The 24,640-nt window shown below is 56.8% G+C and overlaps 1 protein-coding gene across 2 annotated transcripts; it reads left to right on the top strand.

Moving 5' to 3' along the window:
• Window positions 1-151: 151 nt before the first annotated feature.
• Window positions 152-24,500, top strand: SLX4 (SLX4 structure-specific endonuclease subunit). 2 transcript variants are annotated; one of them, XM_045285952.1, is made up of 14 exons: window positions 152-647; window positions 2,900-3,151; window positions 5,438-5,627; window positions 6,606-6,821; window positions 10,357-10,559; window positions 10,777-11,093; window positions 12,128-12,383; window positions 12,775-12,863; window positions 12,972-13,118; window positions 13,965-14,134; window positions 16,208-18,372; window positions 21,829-21,931; window positions 22,927-23,328; window positions 23,766-24,500. In XM_045285952.1, the coding sequence occupies exons 1-14, from the start codon at window positions 251-253 to the stop codon at window positions 24,115-24,117; spliced, it is 5,259 nt and encodes a 1,752-aa protein (XP_045141887.1). In that variant the 5' UTR covers window positions 152-250; the 3' UTR covers window positions 24,118-24,500. The 2 variants fall into 2 exon arrangements, with proteins under 2 accessions (XP_045141887.1, XP_045141886.1); XM_045285951.1 differs by having other exon boundaries at window positions 12,775-12,884.
• Window positions 24,501-24,640: the final 140 nt, after the last annotated feature.

The following is a 24,640-nucleotide window of genomic DNA, read 5'->3' as shown; positions in this document are numbered from 1 at the left end:
GACGTTTCAAACATACTGCTTGACCCTACACCCGATTTGAAGAAAGATGTTTTAAATCCTTACAGGGTAGCAGGAGACACTTGTGGCTCAGTTGTCCAAACCCTTCAGGCATCTCAGTTAAAGGGAGAGAGGAGGCTCCCTGAAGCAGGACATCTGAGGGACCAGCTGGCCCTTAGTTTCCTTCCCCGTCTGTGCAGCAGCATCCAGGTCAGCCCTCTCGCCTCTGAAATTCAACCTGAACTCTGGCCGGATGATGGAGGAATCAGACGACGATTTTAAGGAACTCTGCGCCAGTTTTTTCCAGAGGGTGAAGAAGAATGCACCCAAGGAATTGTCAGGAGAAAAGAAGAAGCCAAAGGCCTCCAGCATTCAGATAAGAAGCAAACAGAAACGGCCCAGACAGACCGCTGCCAACAGCAAGACTCTTCGAGGTCCAAAGGGGAAGAAACAGCAACCCAGGAGTCAGGCCTTTCAGGCTAAAAATCAAGGCATAGCCAAGTTGCTAGAACCAGGCCCTGCACCCACTGAGAACGGAGAGAGCTGTGCACTTGATCCTACGGCCGCACCTGTGCCCGCGCCTGCGCCTGCACCTCCCCCTGCTGCAGACGAGCCTGTGCTTGAGGATGGTGTACAGAATGCCCAAACAGGTAACAGGCATAAACCACTGCCAGGGCGTTTAGACAGGAAACAAGGGCTGATTTGTATGATCTTACACCATGGTCAGAACGCTTTCTGAAAATAGCCAGATAGTAAATATTTTTGGCTTTGGGGATCATGCTGTCTGCAGCCATAGACAATAGGGACCAATGAATGTGGCTGTGATTAAAATTAAAAAAAAATCAACCTGAGGGCCATCCTTTGGAGAGTCTTGAACAAGAGTCATAAATAATATTCATCTAACCGTCTTGTGTGCTGTTTTCATGTGATTATGTTTAGGATCCTCTGCTTTTTCAGAATGCTTTTGTAATGTTTCTGATATGCCGTTGACAGGAGTTACAAGAGCATGGAAATAATACACCGCTTCTTTTTTCTTGTCTTAATTCCAAAGTGGGTCTGTTGAAAGAGCTAGCTAGTTTGGGGTTCAGCTATTGCAAAGGAAATAGAAGGGAGGGGCTTCCAAAAGTTCTTGGAAAAACTCCATTATCGTTTGATTTCATTTTTCTGTGAAAGTTTTGGTGCCCCCTCTTAGGAGCGTGACATGTTGGTTTATGCCTCAGGAGGGTCTTTAGGTCTTTCCTTTCTCCCCACACTCTTTATTCTGTCTTCGAACGTGTGTGTGCGCGCACGCGTGTGTTTTAAGCAGCTGTGCCCCACTGTGGCCTTTAGTATGCTATAAGCCAGATTCCTTCTCCACACTGAACTGAAACCAACCCAGCATTTATAGGATCTGGAGGAATCTGTGGGATCCAGCTCACATCCGGATGGGTCCTAAGGGACAGTTGGGTAACTGAAGGGAAGAAATTAAGAGGCAGACAATCAGTCATGTGCTTGTAAGCGGTGACTTTAAGGCAGCACTATGATGGGAGGTTATAGTGGGGATTAATCTTGATTATGAGAATGTGATTGGGACTCATCTCTAACTCACAAGTGTGAGGGCCTCCTTCCACCCAGAACCCTGGCCTCCCAGACTGCTTCACTATGAGAATAAAGCACTTGTCTGCCTACCCTCTCTTCCTGTTCCTCAGTTTCCCACAGGAACCCAATGTTCTACATTTTTCTTCCCTTCACCCCCAGATCTTAACGTTTTATTACTTCTGGTGTGGTCAGCAGTTCCTCCCAGGGGACTGGATCAAGATGGTGGTGCACAGGGACAGCTGTAAGGCTTCCCTATGCTGACACAGGAGTCCTTCCGTCCCTCATGTTGGGAGACCGCATGGAAAGCTGTATGCACAGTGGTCCAGAAAACTGCACCCACAAGAACTCTGCTGAAAATGGACCCTCCACTGGCTCCGTGAGAGGCCATAAGGCTCTGAAGGCTATCTGCAGACCCCAAGTTAAAGTTGCGCTACTGATCTAGGACGAGAAAAGTGTTTGTTGTTAATATTTCTTTAATAATAGCTTGAGTTATAGCCCACATTCCATAATTCACCACTTTATACTCTGATTTAGTGGCTTTTAGAAAATTCATATGGTTGTACAACTAGCACCTGTCTAATTGTAGAATCTTTCCCTCACCCCCAAAAGTAAGCCCATATCCATGAGCAGGTACTCCCTAGCCTCCCCTTCGTCATATGCGTCATTCTGTCACTTCTTCCTGATTCAGTCATGGCTGAGGGAGCGACACTGGGCCATATGAATTTGTAAAACGTGCGTGAACCAGAACAGCCACTGGAACAGGACAGAATTGCGGGTCTTTGCCCTGCTAGAAACTCGAAGTCTCCCTCTTAACATAGGTGTTGCAAAGCAACCAAATCTCTTGAACAGCAGAGTCCGAAACAGTGGTGCCCCACTCAGAGAGGGTGGCCACCACACCACTGTGAATGTGCGTTGCTCTCCATGGTCCTGGCAATAATCCAGTCTCCTCCATCAGGCTCCCATGCCAGGTCTTTGACCCATAATATTCCTCGTTCCAGTTACTGCTCCCGTACACCCACCGCTTACGTTTCTGATTATATTTATCTTCCGATGCCGTTGCATCAGCCATGACTGAACTGGTTCAGAAACCCTGGTCTCCACAAGGGGGCTTCCAGAAGTTCATGGAAAAGTAGATTTGAAAGCTAATGGAATTTTGCCATAAACTTTGGGAAGACTTTTTTAGCAGCTTGGCAATGAGGTTTGCCAATAACCAGTCCTATTCCTACTTGACAATCGTACCTACATTAGTTAGTGAAGTACGTCTTTGAAGCCTGGGTCTGACTGTCCCAGGGAAACAGAAACAATGGTGTGTTTTCTCCTCCAGAAGGTGCTCCTAGGGGTGACGCCCAGCCCCCTGCTTCCGGGCTGCCGACAGCCCCTGCAGTCAGCCCCTCCAGGCCACGGACAGCAGAGCTGGTCCTCCAGCGAATGCAGCAGTTCAAGAGAGCACACCCCACCCGTCTGAAACACGCTTCGGAAGCGTGCTTGCTTGAGGCTGCGACGGCAGAAACCTCACCCAAGGACCCTCAAGAGGAGAGGATGGTGGAGAATGGAACGCTTCACTTTCCACACAGAGGTGAGTTACCGTGCTAGGAAAAGGGAGCCAGGCAGGGACGCACTGCCACATTATTGTTGCTCTAGGAAGGCTCCCTGCCAGGTGGCTTGTACCGTTGTCAGCTCCCTGCGTCTAGAGAATGAAGCGTCTCCTGAATCTCCTGCTCCTTAGCTTCTCTGACAAAGTCCGGGAAGACCTTGGGGATAGCACCACAGTGTGGTTCCACATCAGCCTAAGAAAGCACCCTGCAATCAAGTGGGTCACCTGACGTTTGTGGTTTCCCAGCACACCAAAAGGATAGGTTTACACGAGACTGTCATCTAGTCAGTGCTTAATACTGTGACGAAAACGTCCGCGGCACAGAGACACGAGATGAGCACAGGCAGCTGGAAAACGGCGTGACGAGAAGACAGCAGGCTCTCTTGTAAGCAAATGTTGCATCTGTGAGGCGTAGTTAAGTGAAGCCCATAAAGCTAGGTCTGCTTGTGCCCGTTGGCCTGCTCCCCTTGACATTTCATTATAAAGTCCTTCAAACATACAGAGAAACCTGTTTAAAAAAAATACTACACACACACACACACACACACACACACATAATGAACCCTCCGTGCACTGGACCCAGATTTAACAATCGTTAACATTTTGACATGTGTCTTTTTCTGTCTAGAAATGTGTATTTGGACGCAGTCTGGCACACACACCCCCACGCCCCCACCCCACCGATTGTCCTACGTGCCACTGCGAGGAACTGCATCCTCCTCAGCCAGTGCCTTAACCACACGGCCCTCTGCCCGCAGTCTATCACGTCAGCTGGTATCCAGCTCCAAGATTTCCGAGGCTATTCCCAGGACATCACCGGGAGCTGTTTCCTTTTACAGAGTGAGGATCAGAACCACATCACACCCTGCATGTGCTCAGAGATGAGTTGTCTCTTAATGTCTAGAGCCCAGACTAGGCCCCTCTCCCTGCCCATCTTTGTCTTTTCTTCGTGACTTTGAGGGCTTGGAAGTCCTCTTAGCCATTGCCCACTTCCTGGATGGATTTGACTGTTTCCTCTCACTTGTCATCGACACCCTTCCATCTAGCTATGGGTTACTAAGTAAGCACAAGTCTACATGTGCTTGCCTTACTGACTGGGCACTCCATCCCTGTTAGGGATTGGAAATTGGAAAAAGGCTTTGGTTCTGTAGGAAGGGGGTGTAGGGTTGGAAGAGAGAGAGCTGCCAACCAGAGCTAGAGGCAAGTACAAAGAGGCCCATGCTTACCTTGCCAACTGGGTTCTTCACGCCTTGCTCCCACCTGATCTGAATCATCCAGGCACTTCCTGGTCCTACCCACGAGGTGCAGACAGCCTTTCAGCAGGTCCTTAACCCCTTTCTCTTCAATATGGGAGCTCAGGTCCAAGGAGAGTGTTTGAGAAGAAAAGAAATAGCCAGAAACCATACTGATGGACCCTCTTCTTGTCGTTGGGTGCCACTGAGCAGATCCTGACTCACGTTGACCCCGTGTGCCAGGAGGGAAAGGCCGTACAGGACTTCCGTGTCGTCTTCTGTGTGGAAGCAGACCACCAGGTCTTTCTGCTGAGGATCTGCTGGGGGTGCCAGCTGCCAACCGCTTCATTAGCAATAAGCATCTTAACCAAGACCGGGGCCCCCAGTCAGACGGAGACTGGTGGAACCCTCCTAGAGCATGGCCCTTCGTCACCCTTCAGGCCTGGAACCGAACTCAGCCCCGGAGCTCAGTCTGCAGCCCACTGGGAGACACGTGTCTGGTCCAGGTCTCTATGGGTCAGGGAAGTCTGAGTGAGGTAGAACAACCATTTGAGATGAGAAGGTTGGCTCAGCAGTTCAGAAGGCTGGAGCAGGGGAAAGGCGGAGGAGTAGAAGAGGAGTGGAAACAGGAAACAGGAAGGAAGCAGTCAGATGAGGGAGGTGCATTTGGGGGATGGCCATCGATGGTGTGAGACAGTGTGTGAATGTTTGACTGGAAACCCAATCTGCCCATAAACCTTTACCTGACTCTCCCTAAGAAGTGAGGACAAGAAGAGGAGGAAGAAAAGTAGACTCTGGCTCTGACGGGACCTGCTGAGTCCAAACGCGTTTCCTAGGCTCCCCCAGATGCCCCGCACTCGTTTCGGTTCATGAGTCCCATGCTGGGAGCCCCTCGCAAATGCTGGCTCTCACTGGGTAGTGCCAGGGGCCGGGCGAGGCTGTACCCCAGGCCTGCAGGCAGAGGTGGGTGCTGGGCTCCACATGCTAACTGTGTCCTGGCAACTTGTCCTCACGGATCTGCGCTGCTTCTCCCCAGGCTGTGGACCTGGGCCCCTTGCCACCGAAAGCGATGCCGAGGTGGCCCTGGCCCTGCAGCAGGAATTGGGCCAGGAAGGAGCACCGGCCCGTGAAGAGGGCCTGGAGGAAGAGGGGTGGTTCTTCTGCCAGATCTGCCAGAAGGACCTGTCCGCCATGACCGTGACTCGGAGGGAGCAGCATGTGAACAGGTAGGAAGAGCCTGCCCACTGCCAGCCCACCGGGAGGCGCGGCCAAGGGACGAAGCCTGGGCTGCCCGCCCCTCCCAGCACCGGCCTGCACATGCTTGCTTTCTCTTTCCTTCCAACAGCCCGCTTGAGGCCCGACTCACATAGCAGACGGTCGTTCCTTCCAAGGCGCCCGTACCCTGGGTTGTTGAGTTTATTCAGTCCATTTTAGCACCTGTCCGTCCCACCACCACCACCACCACCACCCCTGCCCCAGGAGAATCGCATTAAGCCATCACTCCCATTTCCACTCATCAGCCTTCTGACGCCGTCCACTGGCCTGTTCTAGACCTTCCGGGTAAACGGAACCTTCCAGCAGTTGACTTTTTGCATCTGGCTGCTTCCCCTCCCTCAGCCTCGCTTCTTCGAGACCCGTCCACGTCAGAGTGTGTCAGAGCTCCTTCCTCAGGACCGAGTGCCGACCCATGGTTTGAGGAGGCCACATTTTGTTCATCCACTCCTCAGTGGTGGGGTTTTTAGTTTGTGGTCCTGGCTGAAAAATACAGACATTTAACGTCTCACCGCTCTATCAATCCAAGTCCATGTCTACAAGTGCTACTTCCTTCCTTGTCAGCCATGGAGTCGAGGATCCCCAGCCCATTCCACATGTCATTCGTGTCCCTGGGTGGCTGACCCTTTTTAGCCCTTTTGAATCGAGCGGTGTAAACACATGCTTTCATTTCTCTGGGGTCAGTTCCTCCGAGTGCATGTGCACGGCCATCTCTAACTCATGGTTAAGTCTCTCCGCGCCTTCTGTCGCCACCATTGCTAACAGACACCCCAGCTGAGTGTCTGGAGACTGGCTTATACACACAGCGGCCCTGCCAGGAGGCATCCTCCCTGGGGGAGGTGACCGATTAGGGGGATGTGGAGCTGTGGTGACTCTGGCTACGGTGGGCACCACTCAGGAGGCTGGCTCTCTTCTCTGCCATCTCCCTCCAGGTGCTTGGATGAGGCAGAGAAGGCATCGAGACCCTGCGCCCCTCAAATCCCGGGGTGCCCCATTTGTGGCAAGCTGTTCCTCAGCATGCAGAGCAGAAGCAGCCACCTGAAGCAGTGTGCCACCCGGATGGAGGTCTGCCCCCAGCTCCTGCTGCAGGCGGTGCGGCTGCAGACGGCCCAGCACCAGGGGAACTGCAGTCCCGCCACCACACCCAGGTGAGCCCGGGGATACGCAGACGGTGTTAGTGTGGGTAGACTAGAGAAACAAATCCATGGACACACATATGTGTATAAGGAAGAGGGCTTTTTAGTTTGTTTTGTTTTTTAATTTAAATCATTTTATTGGGGGCTTGTACAGATCTTATCGCAATCCATATATACATCCATTGTGTCAAGCACATTTGTATATTTGTTGCCCCTATCATTCTCAAAACATTTGCTTTCCACTTGGGCCCTTGGAATCAACTCCTCATTTTTCCCCCTCCCTCCCCACTCTCCCCTCCCTCATGAACCCTTGAGAATGTATAAATTATTATTTTGTCATGCCATACACTGTCTGACATCTCCCTTCACCCACTTTACTGTTGTCCATCCGCCAGGGAGGAGGTTATGTGTAGATCCTTGTAATTGATTCCCCCTTTCTACGGAAGAAGTTTATATATAAGAGCAATTGTACAATAAGAAAACATCTCAATCCGGTCCAAGGCCATAAGTCTGATATTAGTCCATATGTCTGTTACCAGTCTATAAAGTCCTCTTCAGTCTCACGAAACGCATGCAATGAAGCCAAATGCAGTACGACCACAAGCCAGTGGGTAGAAAGTCTTTGGGTCCAGTGGCGTTGTGAGCATCTCAGTGCCGGCAGAGGTCTCTCTGTGGCATCTCTGGCTTCAGAGGTCTGGTTGCACCCATGTGGCTTGTCTTCTGCAGTGTCTCCCAGGGAGTGAAAGTAGTGAGAGAGAGTCTCTCATGCCTCCAAGGAGGAGATACCAGATTTCCCAGAATTCTCAGGAGAAGGCCATGCCCACACAGTGGCCTCACTGGCTATGATCTGATTGTCAGGCTAGACTCCACCCCTACATTCTTAATCCTCAAATTGACAGATGATGATATAACTATCACACAGACCCCTGAACAGCAGGCTGTAGACCCTGTGGGGCTTTTTCTTCCCGTGGTTTGAGTGAGTTTCCAGAACAGATCTACTTCCCATTCAACACATTTTGTTTGGTTCCCAGTGACACGTCTTGTCTGGTGACCGTGAGTGGCCATCCCCTCAGTGGAACCGTGCTCCCCCAACTTCCTCCCTGGGTCCCCCGTTTCCATTCCTCCTCCTCTCCTGCTGCTGAGCCTTGTGGTGGGTGGGTGGGCAAGCACTGCCCTTTTGGTCCCGTGTGGTAGATCGTGCAGAGGAGCACATTCCCCGCGGGTATCACCCTTCACTTCACAGGTCTGCCCGTTGTTGGGCTGTAGGGTAATGGGTGGGGTGGGCTTCAGGTCCTGGGTGAAGGGTGTCTAAGGAGCCTCACTCAGTCTCTTGGGTTCCGCCAGGAATGGTAAGTCTGGTCTGCATTATGATTTTGAATCTCTATTATTTTATCTTATGATTCTTTAAGACTTCTCATAATGCTGGAGAGGTGAAGAGCCCTCTCTGATTTAGGGGGAATGATAAGGCCTAGATTCTGAAGGAGTTCAGGAGGAGCTAGGAGTCTGCGTCTGTGAAGACTTTGAAGGGGTCAGGCAGCCAGGTCTATGAAAGGGCCAGGAATGGGTCCACAAGGGAGGCTAAGCATTTGGTGACCCCTTCACCACTACCACCCCCAGCATCACATCTCCTGCAGCATGGTTCCCACCCCAGGGTCTCCCAGTTTCCATGTTGTTCATGGATGATCCCGACCCCCTTCAGGCGCAGCCATTACGCCCTGGGTTGCTGACTGCGAAGTTGGCCCTTGAACCCAGCAGTGGCTCTGGGCGAGCTGACCCTGACAAGAGGACCCTATTCAAGTAGCCCTGAGTCGGGACTGACTCAAAGGCACCCAGGGAAAACAATGTGAAGATTACTTGGGGACCTTCAGAGTCAGTGAGACAGAACCACGGGATTCTATTTTTAAGACAATTTGCATGAATCAAGTGCACATGTGTTACAATAGGCCCGCAGAGAAGCACAGCTGTCAGAGCACAGGGGAGGCTACCCTGGGGGCCTGTGTCCCCTCCTGGCCTGCACACAGGGCCCCAGCACCTGCGCTGAAAGTGGGAGGAGAGCCACCCTGTCCCTTAGCCCGCGGGCTCATCTGTATTTCAGCACTTGAGCGCAGTGGTTAGCTCTCGAGTGGACTGACCGAAGAGTCACTTAAGTCCACATGAGGAGCCCTGGTGGCAGAGTGGGCTAGACAGTAGGTTGCTAACCACAAGGTCAGCAGTTCAAAGCCACTAGCTGCTCCTTGGGAAGGTGAGGCTGACTCCTGTAAAGATGTAAAATATCAGGAACCCCAGAGAGCAGTTCTACTCTGCCGAAGTGGCTTGCCAGGAATCAGTATCTACAAGATGGCTGTGGGTTTTTTGGGGGAGCAGGTGGGTTTAGATATTCCCAGAGCCCTGGAAGTGCCATGAAACGCGTGGTGGCTAACTGTATAGCCAGAGGCCTAGGACCACCAGAAAGAGGAGGCTACCTGATCCTGAAATATTGACCCACAGTTCTGCTCTGCCGTGTGGGATCACTGTGAGTCTGAACCGACCCACCAGCAGGGGCCTTGTTGATGGTGCTTTCCTTGGCGTAGAGCTCCATAAGGAGGCCTGGTGGCACAGCGGTTGAAGCATTCAGTGCTAAACGGAGGGGAAATGGCTAACTGACCCCACCAGCCACTCCGCAGGGGTCAGTCTGCCTCGGTAAAGAGGACAAACAGCCGGAGAAAGCCCCAGGCATGCGACGAGTCCAAACTGCGGCTCTGGATGGCACTGCATTTCATTTGTGTGCTGGTTTGGGGTTACGATCAGAAGTTCCCACTTCTTTGACTTCCTGTCCCCTTCTTTCTTTATGCTTCCACCACCCCCTTATTTATATTGAATGCTCCCCAATTGTAGCTGAGGCTACTACCCCCACACACATACCCCAGGATTGCTCCAGGGTCCCCAGGGGGTGCTTTCGGCCCCTTTGGGAAGCACTGGTTTAGAGCTTCATAGCGACCTCCTTGAAAGAGCGGAGCAGCCCGACAGCCTTCCCTTGTTGGTGATCCTCATGGGGGCAGAGGGCCAGTCTCTCTCCCCGAGTCCCAAGCCGCTTCAGACTACAACCTTCCCAGTGAGAAGGCAGCCGCTGTGCCACCTGGACCCCTTCCAGGAGTATTAGCGCCAAGCCTTTGAGGACTCGAGGCCACACCACGCACAGCCCCCGGCCAGCCAGGGCGGGTCCAACAGGACCGCATCCGAGTGACCGACTCGGTTCGTGTTTGGTTTTTAAAATCTCCCATAGACTGGGCCTTCTAGAAGGGGTGCTGGAGGAGGAGGCTACAACAACAGGCCACCCGCTCCGGGGCCTTGAACCTCCCCACAGGCCAGGCCTGGCAGGTTTGGATCTCTTCCCGGCCTCACCCTGGGGCAGTGGGAATTCCTGCTGCAGAATGTACTGCTTAGAGCACACTGTGTGTTCCCCTGCACCCCTCAACTGCTGTCACCCTCACTGAGGAGCCGGGGCCGCTCTCTTTCGAGCATGGACAGGCCTCACGAATGCCCTTCTCCGCCGCCGCCTCTGCTGCAGCCCCAACTGGGAGACTCTGAAACGGAAAGGAGCCCCCATCAAGAAGGAGCCCCAGAAAAGGAAGAAGGTCAGCCCGCCCGAGGCCCCGTCCGAGGACCTGCTCGTGGCCATGGCGCTGTCCCGCTCGGAGCTGGAGCAGTGTCAGCCCGTGCCAGCACTTCGCCTGGGGAATGCCTTTTCTAAGTGGATAAAGCTGGGAGCAGGTAGCAGGGGTGAGAACAGGTGGGGGCGGGGGAAGCCTGCATCTGGAAAGAGCAGGTGTGGGGGGCAAGAATGGGAGCCGGTAAGGGTGGTGGGAACAAGTTTTGGGGTGTGGGGAGATGGTGGGAGCAGGTGGGAGGGAGGTGGGTTGGAACGGGTCCGGGGGTGAGGCGGCGTGGCAGAGCCCGCACTGACACATGCTGCCCCGGTTCTGTCTAGAGAAGCGAGGCCGCAAGAAGCTCCCCATCTTCCCACCCCCGCTGCTGGTCCAGGACTCCCAGGCCACACGGCGGCAGATGGAGGACCGCGTGGCCACGCTCCTGGCCGAGGAGGACGTGCCCTTGCCCAGCACACCACCACTCCCCACCAGCCGGATCTTGGAGAAAGAGGCCGAGCATGCCAGTTGGCGCCTGTCGCTGCCAGTGGGAAGGCAGAACTTCCTGTGGGAGGGCAGCGCCCTGATGGGAAGCTGGGCTTTGGAGGCGTTCTACACCACCAGCCTGGTCCCACCCATTGTGCCCTGGCAGCCCACCCAGGTGAGGCCCTCCCCTCTGCACACACCTGCCTACCGGCCCTGGGGAAAGTCGAAGGCGAGGAGGGGTGGGACTTCCGGTATGAGTGGATTAGTGTCTTCCCACAAGGTAGTCCTGGACTGCGTGCCCATCCACCCGAGGGGCCTCCAGACCCCCCGGGGCAGGGCTCAGACAGTTCACGAGTTCAGCCGATAAGTGGAAGGTGGAAGTTCAAGTCCACCCGATGATGCCTCAGAAGAAAGTCCTGTTGATCTACTTCAGAAAAAACGGAACAAAAACCTCAGCGTTGCCCCTGGGCATCTGCCCTGCAGAAGTCAGGAGCGTGGCACAAAGCAGACAGACGCACGCACACCCAGGGTCACTGTCACGGAGACGGAAACACGCCGTGCCCATCGCTGGGAGAATGGATACTGAACTGTGTCCGTACCCTCGGGGATCCTGTGCGCGCTAAAGAATGGTGGTGCAGTGAACGAGGCGGCTCTGGCAGGACTCGGAAGGACGTGGCGGGCAGGGTACTGACTGCAGTCAGTCCATCACAAAAGGACAGATAACCACGAAACCACTGTTATAGGGCGGAGCAGGGGATCAAGATGGTCACCAGGGGTGGTGGGAGGGGAAGGGGGTCTGGAAGAGGAAGGAGAGGATGTTACCCCACAAGAGCCGGGGGTGGGGAGTAGGGGGGAATATGAAGCCACCGAGAGGTTTGATACATGGTTTAAGTTGTTGGATGTAAAACAAACAAGACAACAAACGGTGGTGTCATAGGCAAACCCCTACCTTAATCCACAATCAAAAGCTAACATTGAAACAGATGTGACCCACACAGGTCGCCAGGAGTCGGTAACTTGTTGGGACTGTGGTGCCCAGGGACGCTCTCTAGCTCTCCCACACTCTCCCATGGCAAACCTTTCCCATATGGGCCCCACAGGCAGGGTCCTGGCCCTGATGGAAGCTGCCCGGTAGGCGAGCTTGCCCGGTCCGCTCTGCAGGGTGGGTCACGCTGACAGAGTCCAGGTCGGCTTTCTCACTCATTCCAGGAACTCAAGACGGAGCCGATGAGTCCATTGAGACTGCCTGACCAGCTACAGCTGGATGCTCACCTGTCCGCTAGCCTCCACAGCCGTCCCTGGTCAGGCCGAAGCCCTGGAGGGCGCTTGGTGGAGGCCAGCCCCGGGAAGGCATCACCCACCTCCAGCCAGAGGGAGCGCCAGGCCCTGCAGGACCTTGTGGACCTGGCCCGAGAGGGCCTGCAGCCCAGCAACCGGGGCCTGGGCGGCTGGGGCGAAGAGGCAGGTGAGACAGGGGACTAGAATGACACCACCGCCCCCACCCCACCCCCGCCCTGCAGTTGATGTGTCCCGGAGCAGCCCCAGGGAGGGCTTCTGTGGCAGTCAGGCTTCATGGGGACAGCCAGCCACCTCTTTCCCAGGAGGGGTTGCTGGTGGGCTTGAACCACCAACCTTTTGTGAGCAGTCCAATGCTTCACCCCCAGGAACCCCAGGGCTGCTCCTCCGTCCTTGCAAGTGGTGGCTTCTCCTTGCTCACATATTGGCATGCTGGCGGTGGGAGGCACCACGTCCCTGCGCTTTGACCAAGGGCGGGGCACCCCTGCCTGGAGCGCGAGCCAGAGGGTTCCCCAAAAGGGCTGGGGTGCCAGTCTTCTCACCCTCAGGCCCTCTCTCAGCCACAGATTTGGTGCCCAGCAGCCTCCCGCTCTCAGGGTTCGTCCTGACACCCAAAGAGGAACTTCTGGAGAGGGATGATGCCACCTCAGTAAGGACCGGGCTACCCAGGGTATGTGGCGGGGGGGTGGGGGGGGGCGGGGAGTACACGAGAGAGAGACGTGGCCTGGTTCTGACAGCTCCCCACTGCCCATTTCAGCTCTCCCTCGGCCTGCTGCTTGCTGACCTCAGGGCCATGGTCAATAACCCGCATCTGAGCGACGTCCAGTTCCAGGTGGACAGCGGGGAGGTGCTCTACGCCCACAAATTTGTGCTGTACGCGCGCTGCCCACTTCTCATCCAGCACGTACGTGTGGCCTCTTCCTCTGTCGGCCCTGCCCTCCCCCGCCCGCTCCGTCAGTCCCGCACTCCTTAAACACTCCCCTCCAGCCTCCTGGTCCGCAGCCCCTCGCCGCCCGCTGGGGGCCGTGCTCCTCTTTAACTTTGTATCGTCTGCAGAGCGGGTGGGTTTCCCATTCAGCGACTCCTCCTTGGTGGTCACGGCTTCCGTGGGGAAGCAGGCACACCCTGTGAGGTGAGCGAGGGGAAGAACAGCTTCTGTGTTCCGTCCCGTGGAAATCCCTTCTTCCCAGAATTGTCTCAAGTTTCCTGTTTGCAGAGCTCTTTCTGCTCCGATGTGGTTTTCACCTGACTTGACCTGAAGGCCACCCTGAGAAGCTGGCAGGAGCCAGGACTGTCTCTCCAGGGAGTTCTAGCGCCTTCCAGAGATCTGTCGAGGGAGACCTGTTTGCTCTCTTACTCCATTTAACGCTCTCTCAGAAAATTCTAGGACCTGTCAAGAGATCTGTCAAGAGGGAACGTCTCTCTCTCTCAGACAGTTCTAGTGCTTTCTAGAGATCTGCCAAGGGGGAGTTCCTCTCCACCGCCACCCTACTCTGTCTCTCAGAGAGTTCTAGCACCTTCCAGCGATCTGTTGAGGGGAGCTAACTGGGCTCTTGACTGCCCATTCTAATTTGCTGCGGCCCAGCCTGCCGGCTCCCTGGCCAGTGCAAGAAGGCAGCCCCGGCAAATGCTGTTCTTGTGCCTGGCTTGTCAAGAGAACCGGAGAAAGTCAGGATGTCCTGGGCCTCCCATCGCCCCCCAAGTCATGCCTGTGTGCCCCACAGGCCTTATCTGTTCTGTGCCGCCTTAGGTGAACAGTGACGGTTTCTTGGCCGTAGAAGACGGGGACCTGAGAACCCATCGTGTCCTGCTGAGGGACGTCAGTGCCGAGGGGGCCCACCACTTCCTGCGCTACCTCTATGTCGCCGACACCGACGTGCCCTCCCGCCTGGCCCCCATGCTGCACCCCCTGGCCCTCAGGTCAGCTTGTCCTCCTCCTGATGGCCTAGCCCTTGGCACTCACTGACCGGGACTCTCGGGATGATGAGTTCTTCGGAGGGAAAATGGCTAAGCGCTTGATGCTCAGCTGAAAGGTTGGGGCCTTGGGGACTCACCCACCCACCTCCAGCGGCCCCTCAGTAGACAGACCTGGCAGCCTGCCCTTGGAAACCGAGTGGAGTCCTGCGCTGCACATGGTGGGCCACCATGAGTTAGAATCCCCATCGTGCAGGCTGACAGCAGGAGGGGTCCAGCAGGAAGGCTGAGGCTGGGCCACCCAAAGTCAAGGGGCCCAGGTGGCGCAGTCCACTCAGCTGCCCACCGAGAGGTCCGCAGTCGGACTCCACCAGCCACTCCATGGGAGAACAATGAGGCAGTGGCTTCGGTAAAGACGGCAGCCACAGAGACCCAATGGCACGGCTCTGCATGGTCACTGGGAGTTGGGATAGACTGGGTGGCCACAGGCCAGTTCTGAGTTATGACCTGGCATGACCTGGTAGACAGGGTGCCTCTGTTGACCAGCATGGGCCCTGGCAGGAGTTCCCAGCCCTGTCGAGGTGGACCTCTGCCACATCCTGGGCTGGAGGATGGGTCTCAGCGCCACTTGCCTTCACACCACGGACACCCCCCACCCCCCACCACCGCCGTTAAAGCCCACTCACCGTCCTTTCCCATGCGTCGTCCCAGGAGGTGGGAGCTCCTGGAAGGCTCACCTTTCCGACCCTGTCTGGTCTGCACCCCATGTGTGATGAGCAATGGCCCCTGAACCTTGGGTAAAACCTTTGCTTCACCAGGTAGCGTAGTGGTTAGGAGTTGGGTTGGAATCTGAAGGTTCAGCAGTTCAAAACCACAAGCCACTCTTGGGGAGAAAGATGGGGCGTTGTGCCTCCCGAAAGAGTGACTCTCTCAGAAACCCACGGGGGCAGTTCTACCTTGTCCTCGAGGGTCACTATGAGCCAGCACTTGATGGCACTGAATTTGTTTTGTCCTTTTTGGTGTTCACCTTCATGAGGTACCTTCTGAGCAAGGACCCTGTCAGCCTCTGGGGTCTGGAAGGAACGATCACACGTCAGCAGGGCAGTACACTGGCCTCTTTCAGTGTTGCTGTGTATGCCCAGGCAGCCGCTCCCTACATCGTCTTCCTTCTCACAGCTCCTCGCACGCACGGAGGAAATACCACAGTGGTGGCTGTAACAGACAGACTCGGGCTTTCTCACAGTTCAGGAGGCTCCACTCAAACTCCATACTCACTGCCATCGAGTCCATGTCAACTCCTAGTGACCTTATGGGACAGGGGAGACTTGTCCCTGTAGGTTTCAGAGACTGTTGGCGCTTTACGGGAGTAGAAAGCCTCATCTTCCTTCTGTAGGAGGCCAGGAGCCCTGGTCAAGAGCACCAACTTTGGAGGAAGGCTCTCTCTCTCAGCTCTGGGGGAGGGTCTTGGTTCTCCTGCTCCCTGGCCGTGTTCCCGTGGCATGGCACCTCTCTTCTCCCGTTTCTGCTCCCTGCATGGGTAGCTCCTTCCCGTCTCCAAAGAGGCAGCCTAAAGGCACGCCCTACAGCGATATGGTCTTAACCCACAAAGACAGGCTGGCCCCACTGCCCTCACATTGATTCAGACACAGCACCCCTGAAGGGTTCTGGAGCTGTGAATCTTGATGGGAGCCAATAGCCTCATCTTTCTCCCGAGGAGCTGTTGGTAGGTTTGAACTGCTGACCTTGGGGTTAGCGGTCCAGTACCCCCCCCCCCAGCAGCTCCAGCTGGGCTTCTTACTACACTAGCAGGGCTCCTTAACCCAGATAGGGGGATTAGGATTTATTACACATATTTTAGGGGACACAGGTCACACCATCATACCCTTACCTCCAGACCCCTCCGAGTTCATCCTGTTTTGCGTGCAGCAGTGAAGTTCATGAACCCTGTCTGACAGAATCACCAGTCTCTGGTTTCTAGAATCCAGCGGCCCAGGGGTGCAGCTGGGCATGAGGGTGGATGCTCTCTGAGGGGAGGGAATGGGCCCTCTATGTGCTCCTGACCAGGTGTCTGTGTTGCAGGTTTGGACTGAGTGAGCTTGCCCACCTGTGCAAACAGGCACCTGTCACCATGGGCATGGCGAGTGGCATCGGGGAGAAGGAAGAGGAGACTTGTGAGGGCAGAGCAGACACCTTCCAAGATGTCTTGAGGTCGGTGTGGGTAGAGGAAGAAGAGGAAGCAGAGGCCCTGTTGAAACCTGAGGGCCCAGAAGAAGACAGAGAAAATGTGGATGAAGCCGAGATGGAAGAAATATATGAGTTTGCAGCTACTCAGCGGAAGCTGCTCCGAGAGGAGAGAGCCGCAGAGAGAGCTGAGGCTGCCGACCAGCTCGAGTGGGAGCGTCTGGCTCCTGAGTATGCCCGCACCCACTGCTTGGTGGGAGCACGACTGGAGGAGGATGCAGGCCCCAAGGAGTCGCCTGAGCAAGGAAGCAAGGAGACCTTGGCCGGATGGGAAGGTGTGGGGCTGTCGGCAGCGCCGGGCCTCTGGCCCCAGCGGCCCCACAGTGAGGATTCCGAGACCCCCAAACATGAAGCCGGAAGGGAAACCGCGGAGTGCTCCAGCCCCTCCAGCCGTTCCAGCGGGTTGCGTGCAGGAAGGAGAGAAGGCTCCCGCCTGCACTCCAGCGACGGTTACTATGGTTATGAACAGCCCCTCTCATTCATTCAAGGAGAAGACTCTACACCTTCCCAGGTAACAAGTGACTCAGAGGAGCAGAAAGGGCAGGTCATGAAGAAAGGGGCAGAGGCGCCCTGCTCCCCCATGCACCAGCAGGAGCCTACAGTGCGACAGCCCGCCCTGGGTGCGAGTCCCCCCTGGTCCCCCCGCCATGCTCACCGCTCAGGTGGCTCCTCCCCATCAACACCCCGATCGCAGAGTGCAGCTGCCAAGGCGGTCTCCCAGGGGTCCCCCGTCTTACCATCCAAACAGAGGCGGAGCAGTGGCGTCTCCCCGGCACTCACAGATCGAAGCCCCCGGGGAGGCAGAAGAAGCAGCTCCACGAGGGCCCGCCCAAGTCTTGCGGCCCCGGTGTCCCCAGAAGCGCCCACATCCATTGACCTCACGCAGCCCGACTCTGGCGCCCCGCCCTGCAGGGGCAGGGACAGTGACGTCATTCTCTTGCTGGATTCGGATGAGGAGCTGGAGCTGACACAGGCTGGAAAGAGACCTGGCACCAGCGCGTCTCCGGAGGCAGGGAAGGGGGTGGATGTCAGCCCCAGGTCCTCAGAGCTGTTCTCCATCATTGACATCGACGCAGACCTGGACCGTTCTCCAAGCCTACCAGGAAAGGATGGCGAGCTGCAGCTGGGGGCCAGCATGCCCTCGCCATCCGGGAGCCGGGGTTCCGTGGGCAGCAGAGGGCGGTGCAGGCTCTTCTGTGACCAGGAGAGCAGCCCCGAGGAGGACAGCACCCCGGACAGGTCATGGCTGGTGCCCGCCACCCCACTGGCCGGGAGGAGCCGTCACTGTACCTCCCAGGCGCGAGGCCTACACGCCAGGACTTCAGTGCAGGAGCCCAGGGCCGCAGCTGCAGGCAAGAAGGAAGCCACTGAGCCACATCCAGTCCTCGTACCCCAGACTACTCCGCCGTGGCTCCTTCCTGCGTCCCCAGGGAGCTCTGCTGGCCGGAGGGGCACTGCCAGGAGCCCGGCCAGTGGACAGTCTCAGCCACACACCTGCCCACCAAGGAGGAGACGCCGACACTCGATGCCCAAGCCACTCCGGCTGAGCCAGGCCCCTGTGGGTGAGGTGGTGGAAGTCGAGGACAGCGATGATGAGCTGGGGGTGGCCCCCCTGAAGGCGAATAGCAGCCCCCTGCCTGAAGGGGAGCTCCCTGCCCCCAGTGACAGCTGGACTGCCGAGCCCCTCTCTCCGATTCCCATTGACCACCTCAACCTGGGACAGACAGGCCCCCTGAGCACCAGCAGCCCCAGCCCCAGGCCAAGGGAGGCCCCTACCAGCGAGCCCTGCAGCTTCCCCAGCCCCCTGAACACCACTCCCATCCGAGGGAGCTGCCCTGACCCGGGGGGAGCCCCCGAGCAGTCCCCGGGGGCCAGCAGGCTGAGCTGGCTGAATTCGGAGCTGTGGGACAAGTGGGACGGAGAGACATCACCAGAGGGTCTTCTGCTAGCCCAGAGACAGGGCACCCCCTGCGCTGGGGAACCAGGAGGCTCAGAGACACCTAGTGAGTAACAGGTGGGCGGGCGTCCGATGAAGGGTGGGGGGAAACACAGGCCCTCAGCACAAGAAGTGGGCCACCCACTACTGAGCACACGCCTGTCCCTTGGGCACCTGTGGGCCCCACCCAGAACACCAACCAAACCTCCTTGGAGAGGCCAAGACCCTGGCCAGTGGTCAGTGCCTCAGGTGTCCTGTGGGGTCGGGGACATGCACTTCCCCAAAAAGCTACCCACTGGATCTCCACATGAGTCAGCAGGGTCAGCCCTGGGTGTGCACCCAGGAGAAGTGCAAACAGCAGCCAGGAAGTGGACACCACCCCAGTGTCGGTCAGCAGATGAAGGGATGAGCAGGGCCGAGTGTCGCCCCAAGTAAAGAGAAGCCAAGCCCCGATGCCCCGTGTGGAGGCCCCTGGGGGGCAGCCAGCTGAGAGAGAGCAGCCCTGAGGCACCAGGGGCCCCTTCTGGATGCTATCTCAGAGACAGGGAGCCCTTGGTGGTTGTCAGGGAGGAGTGGAGCCTGCCTGTGGTGGCTGCTGGAAAGGAAATGTTCTGGAACTAGACTCAGGTGGCACTGGCTAAAGGCCACTTTGAAGTGCTTCCTCTTGTGTGGCGTGGATTTCACCTTCATTTTGTAAGACGTGGTCAGGCAAGGGTGTGGAGCCAGTGCAGGCCCTGCAGTCCCCCTCATCCCTCTCTGGGCAGACAGTCAGGAGCACAGCTCATGGGAAAGGCCGAGCCACCAAACTCCCTTTAACCTTGGCTTCTGGCACCAAGGGAGAAGGAAAGAAAGACTCCCTTCTGCCCCCATCTCCTCACCCCCAGTTGGGGGTCCTCACTGCGCTGCTGTTCTCAGGCTGGCCAGGGGAGCAGGGATTGACGGGAACCTGAGGGCCTGTCTGGCTAGAGCCACATGTGTGAGGGGCCTTGAGCTCGCGGGCTCACCCCAGTCTCTCTGGGTAGGTCAAGGCCGAAGGGACATTTGCATTTCTAACCAGACCCCAGGGGCTGCCCTGAGAAAACTTCAGCCTAGGGTGCCTTCCCCCCATCTGGGGGCTGAGGTGGCCTTCAAGGGCCCTGCAAATGGCAATTCCACCAAGAATTCAAGGCATCTTCCAGGAGCCCTGGTGGTTTAGTGGTTATTCATTGGCCTACTGACCACAAGGTCAACGGTTCAAAGCTTATCAGCCGCTCCATGGGAGAAAGACAGGGCTGTCTACTCCTGTGGAGATTGACAGTTTGGGAAACACAGTCTTTCTTACATGGTTCTGTGATCCTAAAAAAGTTAAAGACCAATCCCTGAACCTCCCAGTTACCTTTAAAAGTAACTAATTTCTTTATTTACAAACAATTCATAGTTTTACTGAGATACCATTCACACACCATACAACTTACCCCTTGAAAGTACACAATTCAGGGTCTAGACTATTCAGTGTTGTGCAACTCTTACCACTAATTCTAGAACATTTCCATCATTCCCCAAAAGGAGCTCATACCCCTTAAACAATCTCTCCTCCCCCTCCTCATCCCCTCCCTGTCCCACGGTGACTATGGTCAGTTTCTGCAAAGAACGTGTGCATCATACGTTTTTGTTTTGCGGGTCTGTTTGGGTTGTTGGTTTTGTTTTCTGCAATCTGCTTATTCCCCTCACATGTGAGCTTCCCGTGAGTGTGGTCAGCATAAGCATGTTGTTCCCTTGGGCACGTCACGCAGGAAGTACGGTCATCAACCCTGTGTCCCGTGTCCATGGATCGGCGGGTTCACGTACTTGGCAGACCACTTTCAAGGTCTCCCCCTTTGAGCAGCTCTGAGAACTTCATTCCTTTCTGGGAAAGTGGAGAGGTGACGACAAAGGAGACCCTTGATGACACGGATGGACACGGGGCTGCAAGGATGGGTTCACACACAAGAACCGTTGTGTGGATGGCATGGGACTGGGCAGCGTTCCCTTCTGCTGGACACACGGTCGCTGTGAGTCACCGCTGACTTGCTGGCACCCGACACCACCACCACCACCTTCTTTTTTAAAAGGAGCCCCATGGCGGCGTGGTTACAGATTGGGCTGCTAACTGCAAGGTCAGCAGTCCGCTCCTATGAAGAGATCCACAGCGACAGTCCTGCCCTGGGCTAGAGGGCCGCTGTGAGTCAGCATCCACTTGAGGTAGCGTGTGTGTTTGTTTGATGATGGCAAGGAGGATGGAGCCATGGGAGTTATGGGAAATGAAAGAAAAATTTAAAAAATAAGAACAACATTAGACAGTCCAACTGAAAACAACAACTCCTTTGGGTGACGGAACTGGGTTTGCCCGTCTGTTGACCCACTGAGGGGCGTCTGGCTCTGTCTACTTCCTGGCCGCTGTGCTCACTAACACGTCGTACGTGGACGTAGCCTTCGTCTCCTGGAACACAGCCTGGGCCACACGGCCGTTCTGTGGGTGACCTTTTGAGGACCTGCTCACCGGCAGCACGCCGTTCTGTATTCCCACCACAGGCAGAGGGTCCCAGTGTCTCCACAGCCTCGCCAGCCCTAAGGGCCATCCTAGTGGGGAGGGAGCCCTGGTGGCAGAGAGGTGATGCTTTGCGCTACGAGCTGCGTCCTGCTCCCGCAAAGAGTGCCAGCCTCGGGAGCCCACGGGCGCAGTTCTCTCCTGCCTGGTGGGGTCCGACTCGGATTGGGAACTGACTTGCTGGAAATAAGCCAAGTGGGTGTGAGAGAAGGCCCGGGGACACGCTGCTTAAATCGCTCAGCCGAGCACCACTGAGAATCGGTGGCTCACACCCGCCAGTAGCTCCTAAAGAGGAAGGCCTGACAGTCTGCTTCTGGAGCAGGTACAGCCATAGTGCCCCAAGGAGTCTGAACAGCATGGCGACACGGCAACAACAGGTTTCGTGTGTGGTCGGAGTCCACTGCCCTCCAGTGGACTCCACCCACGGTGACCCCATGGCGGGCTTCTGCAGCTGTCAGTCTTTACAGGGAGCAGACGGTGGGTTTGAACTGCCAAGCTTGCGGTTAAGCAGCCCCGAGCTTGCCCGCCAGCACCACCGAAGCAGCATCTCCTTTGCTTGGCTTTTTCCCCAGTGACTGCTGACGTGGCTTCTTTTCATGTGCCTATTGGCTGTTGGCCCGTCGTCTCTGGAACGTTCTATTCTCCATTTTTCAGCTGGGTTACTGGTTTTGAGTTATTATTGACTTGTTAAAAGAAAAGGCTGACTTCTCTGGCACCATGGGCGATGTCAGTGCTGTCACCAGATGGGACCAGTGCTACGTTTGCCTGAGCTCTGGTCACGGGCACCAGGAGTGCCACGGGCACTGCATCCATGACACGGTCCTCGTGGGGTGGGTGCCCAGAACACATCCCGTGAGAGGGCAGGGACTCACTGCTTCTATAGACCACGCTGGCGGTAGGTGGTCTTCCAGGGCAGGCCCCACATGCTGAGCCGTGTGTTTCTTCCCTTCTACACAGAAGGTGCCCGTCGGAAGAAGAACTTGCCTCCCAAAGTACCCATCACACCAATGCCACGGTATTCCATTTTGGAGACCCCAGTGCTGAAGAAAGAGCTGGACAGGTCAGTGTCCTCTGCTCCCACGGGCTCTTTCCCCTCATGCCCGGTCTCACGTGGTGGTGGTGCTGGGGGAATAGTCCCACCAGGTCCGTCTCTCGGGGGCAGGCCCAGCCTACTTTCCCTGCTGGATGTGACTACTCAGCCCACTCTGATGGTGGAGCCTGCTGGGGCGGAGGCAGAGTACTGGGTGCCCAGGATCCCATGCCACATGTTGTTCCCCAAAGGATGTAGGCCTGAGAAGCTAAGGAGAGCCCTTGGGTTACCTCCCAGGCTACTGGTCTCCTTGTTCATGATTATGGAAGTAGTATCCCAGCCTTACCAAATAAGTCAGGAGACCTGACTCTAAAAACCGACCTCCCTCACATCCCAGTGAATGCTGCCCTTCCACCTAGACCAGGGGGAGCTGTAGTTACTTCAGCCAGGGCCCCCCACCACTGCTCAGAGCGCTGTGAGAATGCCCCTCTGCGATGCTCTTCAGAGTCAGTGCTTTGGGCAGCTAGGAGAGACCCCGGGCCAAATGCCAGCACCACGCCATTCGTTGGATGAGCTGGTCATCGTTTGCTCTTTGCCACAGCTTGGAAAGTGCACGGAGTACGCAGAGTAGCAGGTGGCTGCATGCCAGCAGAGAGAGGGCATGTGGTTCAGTGCTGGCAAGGAGTGAGCAAGGGGGGGGGGGGCAGGGCTAAGTGCGGGGTGGAAGGTGAGCGTAGCTGTGGCTGAGCAGGATAGACTGAGTGTAGATGAATCTCAGTGTAGAGTCCAAATTGGTTGTGTACCTACTGGCATAGAGCGTGAGCGTGGCTGCGTGCCTTCTGGCATGGTGTGTGAGTCGTTGAGTGGTGGCACAGAGTGTGAGCACGGGTGAGTCCCTTCAGGCATGGTGTGTGAGCGTGGGTGAGTGCTTGTGTAGAGCATGTGTCCTCAGTGGGTGAGTGGCCGTGTAAAGAGTGTGCGGCTTCAGGTGGGTGAGTGTTGGTGTTCCCTGCTTCCTGATTTAGGTTTGGAGTCCGCCCTCTGCCCAAACGCCAGATGGTTCTGAAGCTGAAGGAGATATTCCAGTACACTCACCAGACCCTGGAGTCTGACTCGGACGACGAGATTCCGTCCTCGCAGGTGCCCCTGATGCAGGCCACTGCCGAAGCCCCTAAGACCTCAAGGTCAGGAGGCCACCCCCCACCAAAGGCGACCACTGGCTACATCACCCAAAGGGCCAAGGGACCCATTGAGGGCACGAGCCGCCGGTGCAGAAGGAGGCAGCCTGTGGAAGCCCCCCCAGCCCTGCCCAGGCCACCAGCTAAGGAGGATGCCTCGGATCCAAATGACGAAGACCAGCTCCCTGCCTCCCAGGAATCTGCAGCCACTTCGGTGGTCAGCAGTGATGGGTCCTGGGGCTCACAGAGGTCAGTGGCTGGGCACGCAGGTCCTCTGAGCCAGGGGGCTGAGACTGGGGTAGGGAGCTTTCTGGCTGCCCCTGGGTTTGAAGCCACAGGAGATGTGGGCAGGCAGGCCACCTCACCTCCCACCCACTGCTTGCTTTTGGGCCCCTCGGCCTGTAAGAACCTCCCAGGTCCTTGAGGGGGCTGCCCAAAGTGTCTTCACGGTGACATCCCGTTGCTGGTGGAGACCACTGAGGGTGTGACTGGGCCCGTGAGCCGGACTGCCTGGGAGAACAGGCAACTCCTTGGACGCTGTCCCTGCCCCACACAAGACATGGGGACACTGCTGCCTTCCAGAATCTCATGGTCGAGTACCTTCAGGCATGGTGGGTGAACGGGGTTGGGTGGGCCTGGCAGGCTCAGGTTTTTCACTAACTGCGGTTGACTGGGTGTTTTTCCAGCTCCGCTTGTGGTGAGTTTGGAGCGGCCTTTGAGTCCGAAGGGGCCGACGAGGGCGAGGAGGGGGTCCCGGCATCGCAGGTGGCCTCGCGGGCGGCGGACACGCAGGAGGCCGTGTGGCACTACATCCGCTCCCAGCCGGCCCTGTACCGGAGGGTGCTGTTGTACCAGCCCTTGGAGCTGGCCGAGCTGCAGGCGGAGCTGAGGCAGAGTGGCATCCGCGTGGCCGCCGGCAAGCTGCTGGACTTCCTGGACTCCCAGTGCATCACCTTCACCACGGCCGCCACCAGGAGGGAGCGGCTGGAGCAGAAGAGGCGGCGACCCGCGGGCAAGAAGAGGCGCGGGCAGGACTGAGGGGCGCCCTCCTGCCCTGCCCGTACTCCACTCTGACCCCCAGGGTCCGGGCCAGACCTTTCCGGAGCCCCACTCCCCGAGGTGGCAGCACCCACCAACCCTGGCCCTTAACCAGCACCGCCGTGTGTGTGCGTGGGGTGCCACCGGCTACACGTGTCCCAGCACCACCATCCCACCACCCAGCAGCCGCCTGCCCACCTACCCCACAACCATCGTCATCACCCGCCGGCCTCAGGCTGGACCCGAGAGGGCACTGCCCTCAGGACTGGCTCTCCTCCTCCCGGTGCCCCCGGGAGGCCGCTGGCTTCACTCTCTGCCCATAGGTCACCCCTGCCTGTGTCTGCGCTGTGTTTTGTATCAAGTGCAATAAAAAGGCTTTGTCAGAATCCCTCAGAGGCGCCCGGCTCCAGGACGGTCAGAGGGGACACGGGACTGTCCTCCTGAGACAGACCTGGCCTTTTCATTGTGCCTCCATCGCCATCATCCAAAGGCATCAGATGTGGGGGTCTAGTTGGGTCGGTGG

This window comes from Echinops telfairi, unplaced genomic scaffold (assembly GCF_000313985.2).
Source record: "Echinops telfairi isolate 266 unplaced genomic scaffold, ASM31398v2 ScPeMD7_5;HRSCAF=22, whole genome shotgun sequence".
In the NCBI taxonomy this organism is placed as follows: Eukaryota; Metazoa; Chordata; class Mammalia; order Afrosoricida; family Tenrecidae; genus Echinops; species Echinops telfairi.
The sequence above is the reverse complement of the archived record's forward strand: the minus strand, read 5'-3'. Positions and strand labels throughout refer to the sequence as shown.